Source organism: Fundulus heteroclitus, unplaced genomic scaffold (genome assembly GCF_011125445.2).
Source record: "Fundulus heteroclitus isolate FHET01 unplaced genomic scaffold, MU-UCD_Fhet_4.1 scaffold_82, whole genome shotgun sequence".
NCBI classification, from domain to species: Eukaryota; Metazoa; Chordata; class Actinopteri; order Cyprinodontiformes; family Fundulidae; genus Fundulus; species Fundulus heteroclitus.
Window position 1 is genome coordinate 1,077,224 of NW_023397274.1, and position 14,359 is coordinate 1,091,582.

The 14,359-nt window shown below is 41.6% G+C and overlaps 1 protein-coding gene and 1 long non-coding RNA gene across 2 annotated transcripts in view; both read right to left on the bottom strand.

The window, feature by feature from the left end:
- The window catches only part of LOC105930806 (nipped-B-like protein B), a 57,360-nt gene that overhangs the window by 29,863 nt on the left and 13,138 nt on the right, over positions 1-14,359 (bottom strand). The window contains exons 10-18 of the mRNA XM_036134470.1: positions 10,722-13,136; positions 7,725-7,841; positions 7,389-7,562; positions 6,197-6,259; positions 6,009-6,098; positions 5,818-5,918; positions 5,622-5,708; positions 5,309-5,540; positions 3,518-3,669 (exon numbers count right to left, since the gene is read on the bottom strand). Of these exons, the coding sequence (XP_035990363.1) occupies positions 3,518-3,669; positions 5,309-5,540; positions 5,622-5,708; positions 5,818-5,918; positions 6,009-6,098; positions 6,197-6,259; positions 7,389-7,562; positions 7,725-7,841; positions 10,722-13,136 (3,431 nt within the window). The remainder of the gene's footprint in view (positions 1-3,517; positions 3,670-5,308; positions 5,541-5,621; positions 5,709-5,817; positions 5,919-6,008; positions 6,099-6,196; positions 6,260-7,388; positions 7,563-7,724; positions 7,842-10,721; positions 13,137-14,359) is intronic.
- On the bottom strand, positions 460-930 carry LOC118562193. Its single transcript, XR_004930505.1, has 3 exons — positions 912-930; positions 652-795; positions 460-547 (listed from the first exon to the last, which is right to left on the bottom strand). It is a non-coding gene; the product is annotated as an uncharacterized LOC118562193 (long non-coding RNA).

Sequence of the window (14,359 nt, forward strand, 5' to 3'; positions counted from 1 at the left end):
TTTGTCCTTAATTAAGCAAGTATATAAGATTATGACCAATGGAATGCGTATTTTGACCCCTAATATAAGATAATTAGATATACTGCACTTGAAATAAGATGACTGCGATGAGTTGTTCCTTTTAAGTGCAAGAATCTTACTCTATTAGCAGATCATTTAAACTTGCCTGTTCAGACCAAGGGCAAATACACTAATTTCAAGAAAAAATTTGCTTACTTTTAGTTCCCTTTTTTGCAGTGCATACATCTAATATGACATTTTGTTCAATTTGTCTAAAAACCATCATGGTATTGACTTTTGTAATTTTTGGTGTTTGCTGAGGGTTGGTTGTTTTAGCTTCTGTGAAAGCACGTTGTGATAAATCTGCTATACAGACATGAACGCTCTGACTAATTGTGTGATTGACCCAACTGGAGCATTCGTTGATAGAGGACCGTGTGTACGAATACTTAAAAGCTCACCACAAAGATGGATCTGCATCAATGTTTTCATCCAGGAAGTCCAGCAAGGCCTTTTGGAGCTGCTGTACCTCATCACTGCCAGGAACCTGAAGGGAGAGAAAAAAAAAACACCATGAGCGGACCGAAACATTTCAGTTTGTCTGTTACTCTGTTTGTATTAATCCTTTAATCCTCTAATTGTGTAGTCCACCTCCTTAAGAATGCGATCGATGGTTCTTTGGTCCATCTTGCAGGAGAGAGAGTCTTTACGCAAGCTGGAGGCGACGGTGCCGAGGTAGTCGAGCGATGCCACCCTGAGCGCCATTTCTGTCTGCTTGTTACTGAACTGGTGGACCTAGAGTGGGAAACACGTCGGAAAAGTGCCGGAGTGAACAAAAAAATAATAAATCACTTATACAAGAAGGCGGGTTGCTGTGTGAGGGTAATTTCGGAGCGACGCCTGCTACTCACCAGCAGTCTGCCCAGTAAAACTGAGCAGCAGCTCAGCAGCTGGCCACTCGGGTTTGTTGACAGCGGACAGCAGGTCGTGGACAAAGTTCTCAAAAAGAGGCCTGTAGTCGTCTTCCCCCTGTTTACTGCCACATCTGACGCAGAGAGACAGATTTTTTGAACACCGGGTGGCAAAAGTATTCACACCCCTTGAGGCTTTTTGACACTTGACAATCACAAACTTTAATGTATTTCCTTTGGGGATAAATTTGATAGACAAACACAAAACGTGACATTGCTGTGAAGTTGAAAGAAGGTGATGGTTTTAAAAAAAAAAAGCTAAACGAGAATGGAAAAATTTTGCTTTGTAGAAAAACCGAAGCAAGAATAGCTGGATTTTTACAGGTGGTTCACATGAATATACTTTAGTCTAAACGCTTCCATTGCAACTGTGACTATTTGCTGAGGACTAGCCTTGCTAGAAGGTGCAGCCTCCGCCCTGTTCGTAAGTCTTTTGCAGCTTCTAAAACGTTTTCCTGCAGGACTGCCCCGTATTAAGCTCCATCCGTCTTCCCATCAACTCTGACCTGCTTCCCTGTCCTAAAGGCTGGAGTTGCCAGCTGGAAATGCTGATAATGACAGAACATCATGCGCGGCATTTTATTCCAGGAGCCAGATTACCCCTAACCTGACCCTAGCCATATGGATGTCGCTCCGCCTAGCTTCACTCACATCCATCTGGGACATCTCCCATAGAGAGTGATTTCTCCAACCAATTTTATTGTCCAGCCAATCAGGACGCAGGGCTGGAGTTTCATAGATGTGACGTAGTGGAGAAGCGACCATGACGTGAGACTGTTTTGATTCAGACAACAATGGCGGCTCGCATCGAGGAAGCAAGCGTTAACATTGATGCTGCTATTTCTTCCATGTTGTCCAATCTACCTAATATTGTTTCATTAAAAGAACATCAGAGAACGGCTCTGAAGGCTTTTGTTGGTGGAAACCATGTTTTCGCCCTTCTCCCGACCGGATTTGGCAAGTTTTGTTTTTCGGGGCGCGCCCCGTGGCGGAGCGGTTAGCGCGAACCATGTTAGGAGGCCTTTAGTCCTCGACGCGGTCGGCCCGGGATCGACTCCGACCTGCGGTGCTTTGCCGCCTGTCTTCCCCCCTCTTCCTGTCAGCTCACTGTCAATAAAACACGTGCCACTAGAGCCGCAAACACATTTAAAAAAAAAAGTTTTGTTTTTTCCTGCGTCGCTCTCATCAGCGTCACGGGTTAGCTTCGGTGTGAGTGGTTGAAATAGCACGTCCATAAAGATGACAGACAAGTGGCTTATCCAATCATATGCAAGGATTTTTGATAAGACCCAGCCTTCAAAGAAGGACATTATTATGAATCTGTCCTAGATGGATGAGTGGAGCTAGGCGGAGCGAAATCCATTTGGCTAGAGTCAGGTAAGTGTGTTCAGGGTGAGGCGCAGAATTAGCTTCTGTGACACATTTCTACAGGCGAGCCAAAAAGTTTGGTCTCTTGTCGCTTTTTCTTATAACAGAGGCTTGCTTGTTTGACCTCTCTTGTTTTTTTTCCCTTCCAATTCAAAATTAAGACCCATATTATTTTAGTTTTATTGCATAAACTGCCAATAAAATGCATACCAGTGTGTAGCTGCAGTGTGACTTAACAGGATACGGTTCAAGGGGTATATATAGTTTTGCAGCCACCATATATTAATACTGAAGCGTACAGAGTGGGCAGAGTTAGCATAAAGAGTGTCGTCTGGGGTTGTCAAGTGCAAAGATTTGAGAGCAGGGAGATTTTTTTTTTTAAGGTTCTAGAGTTAAAGCAGAAATGAATGCCTTACTTCTTGAGAAACACAGAGAGAAAGTTCTGTCCCGTCCTCATGGCGGTTTCATAAGAGTTGCTTATGAGGACATCCTTATCCACCTGGGAAACACAACCCGATATGTGAACCAACTCCTGAGTCGAGTCCGCCGTTCGGCAAGAAACTGCAAACCAACCAGGGTTGCTTCTTTGTGGCTACCTTCTTTTTAGGTTCCTCGTCTGTCTCTTTTGCAGACGGAAAATTGACGACGCACTGAATGAGTTGAAGAACGAGAGCCGAGACCATCTGGATGTACAGCGGGGGTCCGTCTGAATCACTGGTGTTTAACCTAAAAAAAACAACAACAGAAAAACATTGTGAAATCGAGGCTTACAAAGCATCCAAGTGGCCACTATGTTAAATTTTTTATCATCGCGCTAACCTAAAATTCCTGAGACCACGTTTACTTGTGGGAAGTCTGGCGAGAGACGTGAAAATCTCTTCAAGGATGAGCTGCCTGTGCTTCTCGTAGCGAGAGAAAACCTGCAGAGACGTAACAATTGTTCAGCTAAAACAAAAAAAAAAACACAGATTTATTGCAGACCCGTTGAGAGTCAACTTACATGCCGTCACAATGGAGATGGCACATAACTGCAGTTCATTGACATTCTCCACAAAGAAAGGCGTAATTCCAAGGCTCGACACCTGAAACATCGAAGGCAGAAAGCAGTCAGGGATGAAAGAGCTAACCGGTAAAATGTGACACGAGGCCATGACAGACGGGAAGACTCCAAATCACACCTGGAGAATTGTGGTGTCGGTGAGCAGCTGGATTTCAAGGAGCTCTGAGATGGCGCTGATTATATCGCAAACTTTGTTGTAGAGCGCGACGACCACTTTCTGTTTGTGGCCAGAAGATTTGGTTCTCTTGGACTTTGAAGTGTGTGATGCACCTGGATGGCAACGGTAGACATTAAGTAGGAGCTGATTACAGAGAACAGCTGGAATATGAGCGAATTTGTGAGGCTTTCAACAATAACTCGTGTGACTTAAACAACGCCTTGCATGTGTATTTCTGGGTTCCTACAAATCTTTCATCAACAAATCCCAAAACTGTTCTCAAAATTTTGTCTTCAGAACTAGTATAAATCCAAAGGTTCCCTGGAAAACCTCCGATTAAGATCAGGTTTTAAAACTGCTTTTCAAAACCTACAAAAACTGCAGACTGGGTGGATGGATGGATGGATGGATGGATGGATGGATGGATGGATGGATGGATGGATGGATAGATGATGGATGGATGGATGGATGGATGGATGGATGGATGGATGGATGGATGGATGGATGGATGGATGAATGGATAGATTCTGGATAGACAGGAGGATGGATGAATGGGTAGAGGATGGATGGATGTATGATGGATGGATAGACAGACAGATGGATGGATGGATGGATGGATGGATGGATGGATGGATGGATGGATGGATGGATGGATGGATGGATGGGGTGGCTGAATGGATGGATGGATGATGGATGGATAGACAGACAGATGGATGGATGGATGGATGGATGGATGGATGGATGGATGGATGGATGGATGGATGGATGGATGGATGGATGGATGGATGGATGGGTGGCTGAATGGATGGATGGATGATGGATGGATATACAGGAGGATGGATCGATGGACGGAAGGATGGGTGGCAAAATGGATGGAAGGATAGATGATGGATGGATGGATGGATGGGTGGCTGAATGGATGGAAGGATAGAGGATGGATGGATAGACAGACAGATGGATGGATGGATGGACGGGAGGATGGGTGCATGGATAGATGATGAATGGATAGAATCTGGATGGATAGACAGGATGGATGGAGGGACGGGAGGATGGATGAATGGATAGAGGATGGATGGATGGATGGATAGACAGACAGATGGATGGATATACAAGAGGATGGATCGATGGACGGAAGGATGGGTGGCAAAATGGATGGAAGGATAGATGATGGATGGATGGATGGATGGATGGATGGATGGATGGATGGATGGATAGACAGACGGACGAGAGGATAGATGGATGGATGGATGGATAGACAGACGGACGAGAGGATAGATGGATGGATAGATGATGGGTGGGTGGATAGACGGATGGATAGACAGGAGGATGGATGGATGGATGGATGGATGGATGGATGGGTGGATGGATAGATGATGGATGGATGAACAAATGGATGGATAGATGGATTTGTTTTAAATGAAAAGTTATGCTTAAGCACAAGTGTGAATTGAACATTATATCTTCACAAAGTGCCACGCTGGTTTGCATCACTTCTTATCTGTAATTACTGAAATCATCCTGAATTTGCTCTGGTTACCTTAGTCTGATATGAAAATCTGTTTGATAATCTGAAACATCCAAGTGCAAGGGGGGAAACAAAAACAACACAGAAAAAAATCTGCAGAGGTCAAACACTTTCTCAGAGCCCTCTATAATGGGATCCTAAACACTGTCCAATAGCTGGTACACTACTGACTCAACAAACTGTAAAGCATATAAAAAGAGAACGCTGCTGCTGCTGCTGCTGCTGACCTCCGAGGCGATCTGCTCTGTAGGAGCGGTCGTACTGAGGGTACAGCGTGTTTTGCAGGTGGAACTTGGTGAACTGCAGCACCCTCTCGATCACGTCCTCTATGTAGACAGCCTTGGGCATGTGCGGGGACGTCATTATGTTGAGCGCCGTCAGACAGGCGTCTGCGGACTTGATCACTCGCTCCATGATCAGGTCACGCCACAGACGCTCCTCGTCCATCGAGTCGTTATCCTGGAGATTCAGCGCAAGAGGATCGTTGTGCAAAAAAAAGGACCGCTATCAACTTGCGAAGCGCTTATTGACGCTACTTACGTGACTCATCAAGGTGGAAAGTGTGACGCTGTCCTGAATGTTCTTCTCCAATATGTTCATCACTTTCACCAGTTTACTACAAGAGAACTGTGAACCAAAAACGACTCGTTTAGCGTTGATGTTTTTTCTTTTTTAACAGCGGAAAACAAGTGGTAAGCCTCGGCGTAGCCACGCTGCAAGAACAGGCTCTATTTACCTTGTTAAAGATGCCCATTGCTTTGATCTTGGCGGAGTCGCTGCCGAGCTCGTTTAATTGCTGCTTTCCGAGCAACAGCTCCTGAGGTATCTCATCATCTTCTGTTTGTGGAAACAAAATACATTTCTCAGCTCCACACTCTTATAAGAGGCGCCGGTCAGCTTGCAAACGGAGCAAGGCGTCCTGCGTACCTGCTGCGGTGACGTCCACGTCCTCGACGCTCTCAAGAATGTTGTCCACGTGGGTTACAAACCTCTTATATGTGGAGGAGTCCATCTTCTCTGTAAGTTTTTTTGTAAACAATTAGTAAACATAAATGTATTATTGTAAAAAAAACAGCAAAAGAAAACAAAAAAAACACGAGTAACGAAACGGATACCCTCTGTCGTCAGCTTGGAATCGTACGCCATCCTGCTTTTCTGTTTCTTCATTTTTCGGACAACTAGGTGAAAAAAATAAAAAGAAAAACGAACGCCTTTAATTTATGAGCCACAAGTTAAAAAAAAAATAAAAAACACCTCATAAGTGTCAGAATTTAATTAAAATGGACTGCAACCACCTCTAAACATAAATCAGATTAAAGATTACTACGTGTGACCTTTGCGTATGAACATTTGTGCATACACAGCAAAAATAGAACTAAAAATAAGAAAATATTGCTTGAAATTAGAGTATTTTTCTTTGATTTGAGCAGGTAAATAACATTATTTGCCAGTGGAATAAGATTTTTACACTTAAAATAGGAACAATTCATCTCCATCATCTTATTTCAAGTGCAGCATATCCAATTGACTTATTTTAGGGGTAAAAATACTCATCCCATTGGCAAAAAAATCCTATTTACCTGCTCAAATCAAGGGCCAATACATTAATTAATTAAAGAAAATTGTACTTATTTTTAGGAGGCTATTTTAGTGACGACTGGCCCAAACAAAGATCACATCCACATTCAAATTATATAGGTTATTAATAAACTGCGTCATGGCAATATTAATCTGTCTCACTGCAAAAAGGGAACTAAAAAGTAAGCAAAAGTTTCTTAAAACGAGTATTTTTCCTTGATTTGAACAGCTAAATAAGACTATTTGCCAATGTGATGGGTATTTTTTACCCCTAAAATAAGATAATTTCACATCCTGCACTTGAAATAAGAGGATGGAGATGAATTGTTCTTATTTTAAGTGAAAAAATCTTATTCCATTGGCAAATAGTCGTATTTACCTGCTCAAATCAAGGAAAAATACACTCATTCAAGAACCTTTTACTTACCTTGAGTTCCCTTTTTGCAGTGCTGATATCACATTTGTAGAGGACTGTTTGCAAGCAGTATAGGATGGATTGGGGATATTTATGTGGCCATGCATTCAAATGATGAATCCCGATAATATATTTTACCACTTTGAGGGACGTTTACTATCTATTAACACAAATCTTTCAAATCGATCTGAAGTTTTTTTTTTCTCTATTATTTCCATATTTTCACGCACTTAACGTCAAGAAGGGTGATAAAATAAAGACAGTTGACCGGATCTGCAGATCTTTCATTCTGTTTAATGTAAGAAAGGTGTCACCGTCGTTCAGGTTCGGTGGAGGGGAGCCTGAATCTGAGTCGTCGCTGCCGCTCCAATCCCGATGACCCCGCCGAGAGTTGTGGAAACCTCCACTTCGCCGGTGGTCCTTAGAGCCGGACTTCTTTTCGAACTTCCACGCCTTGTCGTGGTCTTTCTTTTTCCTCTTTCTTGGAGCTAAAACACCAACAGAGACAAAGATTAAAAGATTTCCAGCTCTTGCTTTGTTTTAAATGTGCCTACGTTGTCCTTCAAAGCTGGGGACAGCACTGCAGTTTGCACATACGTCTATAGGAAGGTGTGAGCACATGTTGACAGACTTTGGCATCCAATACTCACACTCATCTTCAGACGCAGACTCTTCTTCGTCATCCTCTGTCTCATCCGTGTCATCTGCCTCCTCAGCGTATTTGGACCTCTTACTGATCATACTGTGCTTTCGCTTATTTGCTCTCTCTGTAAACAAAAGACAGATTAAGCTTTGATCTCATTAGAATAAATGCTCTTACCCCGATAGGCCTCAATAGCCAGCATTTTGCTGCTTTTCTTTTAATTTTGTTGTTAAAAATGTGAATAAACATTTCTCTTAATAAACAGAATCATCATTAAGATAGTGAATTTTACAAAAACAAATTTTTTTGTGTAATTTTTCACAGTTTTTTTTTTTTTTTTTTTTTGTACAATGTACAGGGTCCCCTAACAACATTCATACAATATCTGTTACTTTCACAGGGAACACCATTATCAAACTACATCCCAGTAACAAACGCTACAAATCATGAATATATGGGAAAGCACCACATGTACGGGATCATAATGGGACAACGATCCAAAACGTCTCCAGAACAAGACAGAAACGGTTTACTGCAAAAACGGAACCAAAAATGATTAATATTTTCTTAAAATGAGTGTATCTGTCCTTGATTTCAGCAGGTAAATAAGATGATCTGCCAGTGGAATAAGATTTTTTGCACTTAAAATAGGAACAATCTTCTTATTTCAAGTGCAGGATGTCTAATTATCTTATTTTGGGGGTCGAAATACTTATTCCATTGGCAGATATTATTCACCTGCTCAAATCTAGGAGAAAAACACACATTTTAGGAACGTTTTACTTATTTTTAGATCCATTTTTGCAGTGTAATTCACCAAATTGCATTTGCATTATGATCACGATTTTAAAAGAAGCACAATTTCCAAATCGCAGAGGCATGCTATTTTTGGTCACGTAACATTTAACGGCACGTTCTTCCATCTCCAGCCCTTCGGGTGGCGGAAATACGCTTAAAGTGGGTTTACCGTCGCACGGGAAGGAAGAGAACGTTGCAGCTAGCAGGGTGATCAATGCAAGCGGGCTACGAGTAAGCACTTTTTCACCCAACCGTAAGGTTTGTGACAGTGGACTCAGGACAAGAGAGCGTTCAACATTTAACTGATGAAGTATTTAATAACACAGCTAATATGTTATAGATATTTGTTCATTTCATTTCAGTATTATTTGCAGTTTTATCTTCTCAAGAAGTATTCTTTCTTCCAAGTGCACGCAATATTCGTAAACACACGACTATGGCACTTTGAATCATCTTGTTACTGAAAAGTGCTTCATAAATAAACTTGACATACTTTTGTTAGTTTTTTTTTACCTATTAGGGATTAGGGCTGGACGATATAGAAAAAAATCATATTGATAAAATAGAAATCATATTGGTCGATGTCAATAAATATCAAAACAATTAAAACATATATTAAAGTGCAGTCCTGGCCATTTTAGGCTGTTGCTCAACGACCTATTTTTAGATAAAGAACACTGAATTCCAACTCAACCCACTACCAAAGCAACTTCCCAGCTACAAGAATACAGAATGTGTGCTCTCTGAACTCTCTGAAGGGGGCGGAGCATTCCAGGGTCTGCATTTGTGATTGGTTGGGAGAATGTAATGACTGTAGTATTAACCTACACCATAGCCTACAATGCAAAAGGAAGGAAAACTGTTCTTCTATTTAACTTTTTATTAACCCTTTTTTTTTTCAATCGCACCACACGTTTATCGATCAATATCTATTGTCATTGAATTATCGTCCGGGTCAATTAGAGATCAGTGATATAATTTCAGTTTATCGGTTGGATCAGAGTTTATTAAATTATTGCTTAGTTACCAGAAAAATTCAGGAATTTTGCCATTTAATTAAGTACTAGTAAAACAGTTTTTTTTTACTAACTTTGTTTATTATCTGGACTTGACACTTACTCAACAATCTATTCTTTTGAATAAAAATATCCCGCTCAATAAAAAAAAAATGTTAATTTCAAGTTCTAAATAGACCTTGTCTCCAAACATGTATGTCTATAGGGCATGATTGTTTCCTGTAATTAATTCACAGGGAAATCGAATTAAAATCGCAAATTTGGTTATAAAAAAAAATTGTAGTTTTGACATTTGGCAAAAATCGCACAGCCCTACTGGACTGAATTCAAAAAATATTTCTGAATTGATACTCCTATTGCATTGTTTGATAATCTTTTGAGCGATGCCTGTCTCCTTTCCCGTTTTTACAAAAGAGCATCACCTCCCACTGGCGTATTAGTTGTTATTTTTGCATTTTACGCTTTGTTTTTGCTCAGTTTGTTAGAAAATAAAGCCTTTCATGTTTATTTTTAATAACAGAGGAAGTACGTCACTGCGTATGCCCAGCAAGGGATTAAACAAGGAGCCGGCTAACGGCTATTAGCATCAACCAAACAATAAAAAATGGTCCAAGATCCAGTGAAAAAAATGGCAAACAAATATGATTCCAAGAGGGAAAAGACTGGAATGTTGTTGGGAATACAGTATGAACGTTGGTGTTCACTGAAGCGGACGCTAAACCTGCTAAAAGAGTTGATTGACGTAAGTAAATGTTCTGATATGAAGCCCTTAAAGCTGCTGTAGATCGGTTTATTCAAGTAATAATAGTTGGTCTTCGATCACCCCGAGCTGCCGCTTCACTGCGAGGCATTGCAGAGTCAGGCTCAGTCCAGCATCATTTAATACTGTTTTCGTAATTAAGATAAGATAGTCTTTATTGATCTCACATTAGAGAAATTCACTGAAATAAATAATATGAAATAATTAAGCAAATCGGCGTTATGCTAGTTCTGCGATACTGTCACTAGATGGCGCCACATCTGTTTATCGTGCCCGGTACTGGGGGTATTTTTATCCACAAAAAGGACCCTCAAAACATTATCAGGATGGGCGCTTGGTGTATATAACTTTATTTTATCATGATCAAACGTTTTTTGGTCTTTTTTATAAGCATATTACGTGGCTATATACCTTTAAATACGGCTCCTACCTCTGTCTGCGTTGTCAAAGGAGGACCAGTGTCTGGATTTGGATCTTTGTGCATTCTTGGTTTCCTTAATGATCCTCTTGATGTCTTCTATGTTGAGTCTTTTAACCACAACAACAGGTTTAGTTCTTCTGTTCAAGTTCTCTACCAGCGACACCCGCTCCAGCCGCACCAATGGTTCACTCCAGCTTTCCAACAGCTTGCTTTTGAGATCTTTTCCCGCTCCTTCTTTTCCGTCTCGCTTCAATTTAGGAATCACAAAGTTCTTGAGACTTCCTGAGTTGCCGCCAAGCAGGAACGACGGGAATTCGGCGGTCTTCATCTCAGAGCCCTGCCGTTTGTTTGCAGGCTGGCTGCTGTCGCCGCTTATCCGGTGGTCCTTGAGGTTGGTCTGAAGGCTGGAAGAGGACGTTCTCTGCCGATCTTTGAGCTCGGCTGATTTTCTGCCTTCGTCTTGCTTCGGTTTAGGGCTCCCAGCTTTAGTTTGCGCCTCAGGCAGGTTTCTGTTAGCTTCTCCTTCAGCCGGCGTCTTGTGCTTCCTGTTCTTCTCTCTGCCTTTCTCTCTATCTCTGTTCCGTTCTTTGTCTTTACCTTTGTCTCTATCTTTGTCTCTCTTACTGTCTTGTTCACTGTCCATGTCTTTGTCTCTGTTTCTATCCATATCTCTGTCTTTCTCCCGATCTTTGTCTCTTTCTCTAGGTTTTTCTCTGTCTTTGATTTTGTCTCGGTCTCTGACCTTCTCTTTTACTCTGTTAACGTCTTTGCCTCCATCTTTGTCCACATCTATGGATTTGTCCCTTTCTCTGGGTTTTTCTCTGTCTCTGACTTTTTCTCTGTCTCTAAGTTTGTCTTTGACTTTCTCTTGGTCTTTGCCTTCATCTCTGTTTCTTTCCCGAACTTTGTCTCTTTCTCGTTTTTTTTCTCTGTCTCTGACTTTGTCTTTATCTCTAACTTTGTCCATTGCTCCTTCAGCATCTTTGTCTTCATCTTTGTCTACGGTAATGGATTTGTCTCTTTCTCTGACTTTTTCTCCATCTTTGTCTCTATCTCTAATTTTGCTCTTAGGTCTCCCCTGGTCTTTGACCGCATCTTTGTCTCTTTCTCTGGGCTTGTCTTTTTCTCTGGGGCTTTCTCTTTCTTTGGGTTTTTCTCCATCTCTCCATTTGTCTCTATCTCCAGGTTTGCTTTTGACTCTGTCCTGGTCTTTGTCTTCATCTTTTTCCACCTCTATGGATTCCTCTTTTTCTCTGTTCTTCTCTCTATCTCTGACTTTGTCTCCAAATTTGCTTTTGACTCTGTCCTGGTCTTTGTCTTCGTCTTTTTCCACCTCTGTGGATTCCTCTTTTTCTCTGTTCTTTTCTCTATCTCGGACTTTGTCTCCAAGTTTGCTTTTCGCTCTGCCCTGGTCTTTGTCTTCGTCTTTTTCCACCTCTATGGATTCCTCTTTTTCTCTGTTCTTTTGTCTATCTCTGACCTTGTCTCTAGGTTTGTCTTTGACTCTGTCCTGGTCCTTGTCTTCGTCTTTTTCCACCTCTATGGAGTCCTCTTTTTCTTTGTTCTTTTCTCTGTCTCTGACTTTGTCTCCAAGTTTGTTTTTGACTCTGTCCTGGTCTTTGTCCTCGTGTTTTTCCACCTCGATGGATTCCTCTTTTTCTCTGTTCTTTTGTCTATCTCTGACCTTGTCTCTAGGTTTGTCTTTGACTCTGTCCTGGTCCTTGTCTTCATTTTTGCTTCCATCTCTGGATTTTTCTCGATCTCTGAGCTTTTCTTTGTCTCCATCCTTGTCTCTCTGTCTGCTCCTGTCCTTCACCTTGTCTTTATTCCTGCCTTTCTGTTCTTCGCGTCTTGAGTTGCGGTCCATGTTGTTCGTGGACTTTGGCGTTTCGGGTCTGTTGACTTGGGATCGCTGACTGCTGTTGTTCTTTTCCTCTTTGTGCTGCAAGCTAAAGTGCCTGTCATGCTTAAGCCTCGTTATTTCCAAACGTCTGTCCTCTGAGTTTCCCTTGTCGCTGTCAGGTTTGCTGTCGGGAGAGTGTTTTGATTCACACCGGTTTTCTTGCTTCTGTGTATTGGTTTCTATATGTCCATCAGAACCAGACATCTGAGGGGTGTCAGGAACCTTTTTGATGATCTCAGGTCTGTTTTCAGTATCCGCACTTGTCTTAAAGAGACGTAAGTGATCTTCACACAACGGCTGCTGTTCCAAGACAACTACAGGCTGTCCTATTACTCTCCCAGCTTGCTTCAGATCAATACTGACCATCAAGGCAGGCCGACTGGCACCGTTACTCGCAGCACTCGAGTTCTTGGGTGCTGGTCTGCTGATGCTGCTGCCTCCGTGTACAGATGGGCATTCGCTTGTCTCAACTCCGGGTTCCTGAGGGTATGTGTCTTGTTTCCGTTTCTTTAGAGGCTTGTCTGCAAAGAAAAAAACACAACAACTTGTTTTAAGGCCTTGCAACAGTTAAAATGCTCCTTGAACTTTTCTAGATGTTGCCACGCTGCAACCACAAAATGAATGAATTTAGATTTCATGTGACAGATCAGAACAAAGTAGCTCTTAACTGTAAAGTGGATGGAAAATGACAAACTGGTTTTAAAAATGTATAGAAACAGAAATCAGAAAATAACAGAATTAATTTGTGTTTAGCCTCTCTGGATCTTTTGGGCATTTCTGTGTGGAAGCTTTGTAAATCCAGAAACTGACATTTTGGCCTATTATTCTTTGTAAAATAGGTTCAGCTCAGTCGGATAGTATTTCTTAACATCAATTTTCAAATCCTACCAAAAATTTCTATATTGGATGTGGGCCTGGACTTGGACTAGACCATGGGTCAGCAACCTTTACAACCCCAAGAGCCATTTGGTGACCCTAAACAAAATTTGTTCAGAGCCACAAAAGCAGCAAGACTCATCAAAACAAAATAGCTTATTTCTATACCTACTACAGATTTCTTTGTTGCTGAAAACACCTCAGAACAACAGCTAAAGCTAGCACTTTTTAAATTACCTTTACGTGCCACACACAGTGGATGGTCTAAAGAGCCACAAGTGGCTATGGACCAATTGACCAATACTAGAAAATTTCTGAAGAAATTTAAGAAGGCGCCTGCCTCGTGTTGCCTATCGTGCTAACCGTAAGAGTTACCATTGCGAATATCATATTCCTACGTTTATCACAGCCCCCGCAGTGAGCGTCGAATTGTGGATTATGTGATTTTGGTGTCTGTGGAGCATGTCTGCAGCATGTAGCAGAGGCAAAAAAGGGGTAAAAAATTGATGTTTGACATCTCATAAAATAGACGTGCTTTATCCGATGTGGCCCAAATTTGTAGTGGAGCTTTCTCTGTAAAGGAAATACATACTCTGTCAAGCAGAAGTTGGTAGGACCTTCCTAGAGCTACTTCCGGTTAGCAACATGCTAACCGTTAGCCGCTAACATGGTTGTGTTCAGTATCACCGGGTGATGGTACTCACCCGGTGCTGAAAAAGTGCCTCAAAAAAGGGAGAAAATGTGATTTTGCATGTTTTTTGTTCATGAAGTCGCCATGGTAACTCAAAATGGCGGCTGATACAAAAACAGCAGTTGACTGGATGAAGACGCACGTTTTAATATATATATATATACTATGGGGGTGAAA